Source organism: Branchiostoma belcheri, unplaced genomic scaffold (genome assembly GCF_001625305.1).
Source record: "Branchiostoma belcheri isolate BF01 breed outbred unplaced genomic scaffold, Haploidv18h27 scaffold32, whole genome shotgun sequence".
Lineage (NCBI taxonomy): Eukaryota > Metazoa > Chordata > Leptocardii > Amphioxiformes > Branchiostomatidae > Branchiostoma > Branchiostoma belcheri.
The window spans coordinates 36,263-39,800 of NW_017803932.1; the positions used below are offsets into that span (position 1 = coordinate 36,263).

Genomic DNA, 3,538 nt, shown 5'->3' on the forward strand with positions numbered 1-3,538 from the left:
AAACAAGCTGCGAACCTATGTTGCACTCCCCAAAATCACATTCCCCGCCAAGGACCACTTGTGTTGTCCCCACCGACTGCTCCGTCTTGTTGGCGAGTTGTGCCGCCAGCCTGGCCACTTCGGCGGAGATGTTGGCATCTGTTGAAGCGAAAACACGTGTTGGAAAGTTACATGCAATACGGCATGGATGGACATTACAAGAGAATTTTTCGCAATAATTTTTTGAGCCGGAACGTTGTGCGCTCGGACGTAGTGTAAAATGTGTCCAGCACCCAGGCTTCATTACTGATCAGGCTTCAAAGATATCACTGTGCATTGTAATGATTTGTATGTTCAAAAGTAAATGTTTTCAAAGCTTTTCAAATCCCTTAGAAGGCTTAATACTATCATATGCACAATGTGCTAAATCGTGCCTGGAAGGAACAGTCCGCTCGCCTTTAATCTATGATTTCTAGTTAACATAAAGTAGTTTTTTTACCTTTCGGGACTGTGTCGTCCAAAAGAATTGGGTTCCCGTCCCACTGCCTAACTTTACCGTCGTCATCAAAGGTCACCCTGAGGTGTCCCAGGTACTTCCCGAAGGCGTACGCCTGCACCACTAGTACGGGGCTGGTGGGGTCGTGGTCCGGGTACACAGCGATAGGGTACACGTCATAAGGCTCTTCTGTCGATGGAGGTGGACCTACAACAGATAGCAAGCGGATTATCTTATAAATGCCATTCCGTAAACGTTACAAAATTGGTTTATAGGGACTATGATACTTTCTATTCACAGTACCTGTGTATAGGAATGTGTTGGTGTGTCCTCCAACCACGATGTCCACTCCACGCACACGTGAGGCCACTTCCTGGTCCACGAATATTCCTGTACATGAAAGCCAAACAAAAATGTGTTTCAATGTCCTTTACTTTAAAAAATGCTAACAATGCCTTTACACATGAAGTTAATTCTAGAATTACAATTCTAGAATTTTAAGTACGGGTCAGTACTACATGCACATTCCCTGTTCTGTATACCGCCATCTTAGCAATGCAAGTCTCATGTTTAGCGCTGTACGTAGCGATAGCCTGTAACTGTAGACAGCCTCAGTGCCGAAGTACACTGTATCTCGTACCTGCATGCCCTAAGGCAATGATTTTGTTGATTCCCTGGTCCAGTAGTTTGTCTACCTCAGCCTGCACCGACTCCACAAGCGCGGTAAACACCACATTATCTCCTGTAAGCAAGGACAGTGTATGTGTTTGAGATTAAATCTCAGAAACGGACGTTTGCTAGCCAATTGTCAATTTTACGGATTTATTTTGCAATTATCTCACATTTTGCAATTATCTCACTCTTGCTGATGACTGGACTTGATAACGATAACTAACCCGGGTCGGAGATAAAGGGTGTATCTGTAGTCGTGTAGCCAACAATGCCGAGATATTCTCCGCTCACGTTCAGGACGACTGAAGGGCTATATGCAACGGGAATAAGAGATTTAATTTAATGATCCACGGAGGCATACAAAAAGTTGGAATGTTATGTATAAAAATGATCTTCTGGGGTTGTGATGGCAGAATGAATACTGTTTTCATGAATGAAACGATTAAGGGATTATAAGATAAGATGTTTAACCTGAAGAGAGATCGAAGCTCTGGTTCCCTGCTGGCGTTTATGTTGGCGCTCACTACAGGAAAGTTCACCTCTCTGAGAAAAGCGCCCAGTTCTCCCACTCCGTCGTCAAACTCGTGGTTGCCGATAGTCTGAAGTATAGATACCGGGTTACTTTTTACTAGCAAAGAGACTCAAGTCAGTGATACTGACATTCCCCCTGTTGTAAGGGTATTTCCACTCACTAAGTGTGTATGGACATGAGTTCGCAGTCTAGCATTATGTAAACACTGAGGTAGGTGGCTACACTTTGTTATTACCAGCTGTTACAAAACGTTGTTCCAATGTTTCAAAGTTGAAGTTCTCGACGCCAGATGGAGTGAAAATGGTTGGATAAAATCCAGAGCTTATAGATATGTACTTTGTCAAAAGTCTGATACTTAGAAAGCTCTATAGCTACATTTGTCCACAAATATTGTTTTTAAAAAAAACTTACCATGGCATCGTACCGCAGTGCGTTCATAAAATGTGCCAAGACGGAGCTCTTAAAGAAGTAGTACCATAGCGTCCCCTGAAACCAGTCGCCGGCATCAAGCAAAAGCACGTTATCGTCAACACTCCGGACTTCTCGAACTTTGCTGGCCAGGCGGGCGACTCCTCCGAAACAAGGTCGGCCCGGCCGGCACCTGCCGCCGAACGCATTGGTCTCCTCGATACGGGAGTGGACATCGTTGGTGTGCAGGATAGACAGGTTGAACGAAAGAACAAGGTTGCCTGCTAAAAGGAAAGGCAGGAGAACGAAAGAACGCCACATCGTTTTATCTGGAAACCGCAACAAAATATGGCAAGCCGCAAAGCAACGTTTGCTTAAACAAAGTGTGCGTGTGTGTGTGTGTGCGTACTGTAGGTAAAATAATGAGTTGAGAAGTTTCCGTTGCATCACGGGAGGAAGTAGACTGAGAAAAACCTTTATTTGCAAAGTGCTGGGTAATTCCGATGCCACATATAGCTAGCTATAGTCATTAAGTGCGGATGAGATAAAAGTCGTGATGAAACCTTTCAAATGCCCCCTGACTATATTTGGTCAGGTAAATCGGTTGTCAGGAAACGATGTACAAGTAAACGTTCTAAACAGCTAGCGTCATCATGAGACAAGAATACTCACACCCCCGTCAGGCAGTAATGCGTCACGTCTAGCAAAAGAATTCGGTCTGCTACCTCCCTGTTTTACATTCTCTCCTGACAAGGAGGTTGACGAAATACATGACATTGTGTACACAAGAAACGTGATAGCCTGGTTTTGGTCCCCTCGGGGGCGGCAACTTTCGGGTGGGCAGGAGCGCAATACGAGATCATGTCCGTAAATAATCTATTAACCGTGTCCATTCATCTTGTTTTGTTGTGACCTGTACTTAGCCAAGTGTGGCAGAAATGTGTAATAAAGGTCTTCATTCATTCAATAAAAGTACGTTTCCTATTTAATAGTCAACATTGCATTTTTCGGTACCATCCAGTTCCAACTCACATCTCAAAGTAGACGCGTGGCTATGGCAGACTGAGTGTTTTGTAGTATTTTCGTCTTCAAATGGTTAGGGCGTTTTTGACTTAACCACACATAATCTTTGCAAGAATATGTACAAGTTTGAAGAAGCCGAAACCTGATAGGTGTTTAAAGCTTGTGGAACAAATTTCCACAGACCCAGGCATACACTAGCCTCTACCTGGCGTCAGGAAGCGACTGAAAAGAGTAGAAATTCTCCACATAGACAGAAAACATGTCAAGGAGTTGGTCCGTTAAAGACTACTCTTTCCAGTCGCTTCCCGAAGCCTGGAAGAGGCTAGGCCCATGCCATTGATCAAGCTGTATATGAACACGAATATACCTTAGAAACTATTCACGCGCCTGAGAAATCTTTGCCGCCAGGTAGAGTTTCTCTGTATTCG

At 44.2% G+C, this 3,538-nt stretch overlaps 1 protein-coding gene across 1 annotated transcript in view; it reads right to left on the bottom strand.

Annotated features, from left to right (window-relative positions):
- LOC109474964 (5'-nucleotidase-like) overlaps positions 1-2,887 on the bottom strand; it is a 12,635-nt gene extending 9,748 nt beyond the window's left edge. The window contains exons 1-7 of the mRNA XM_019775458.1: positions 2,091-2,887; positions 1,619-1,746; positions 1,372-1,457; positions 1,116-1,217; positions 779-865; positions 479-682; positions 16-138 (exon numbers count right to left, since the gene is read on the bottom strand). Of these exons, the coding sequence (XP_019631017.1) occupies positions 16-138; positions 479-682; positions 779-865; positions 1,116-1,217; positions 1,372-1,457; positions 1,619-1,746; positions 2,091-2,534 (1,174 nt within the window). The 5' untranslated portion in view covers positions 2,535-2,887. The remainder of the gene's footprint in view (positions 1-15; positions 139-478; positions 683-778; positions 866-1,115; positions 1,218-1,371; positions 1,458-1,618; positions 1,747-2,090) is intronic.
- Positions 2,888-3,538: the final 651 nt, after the last annotated feature.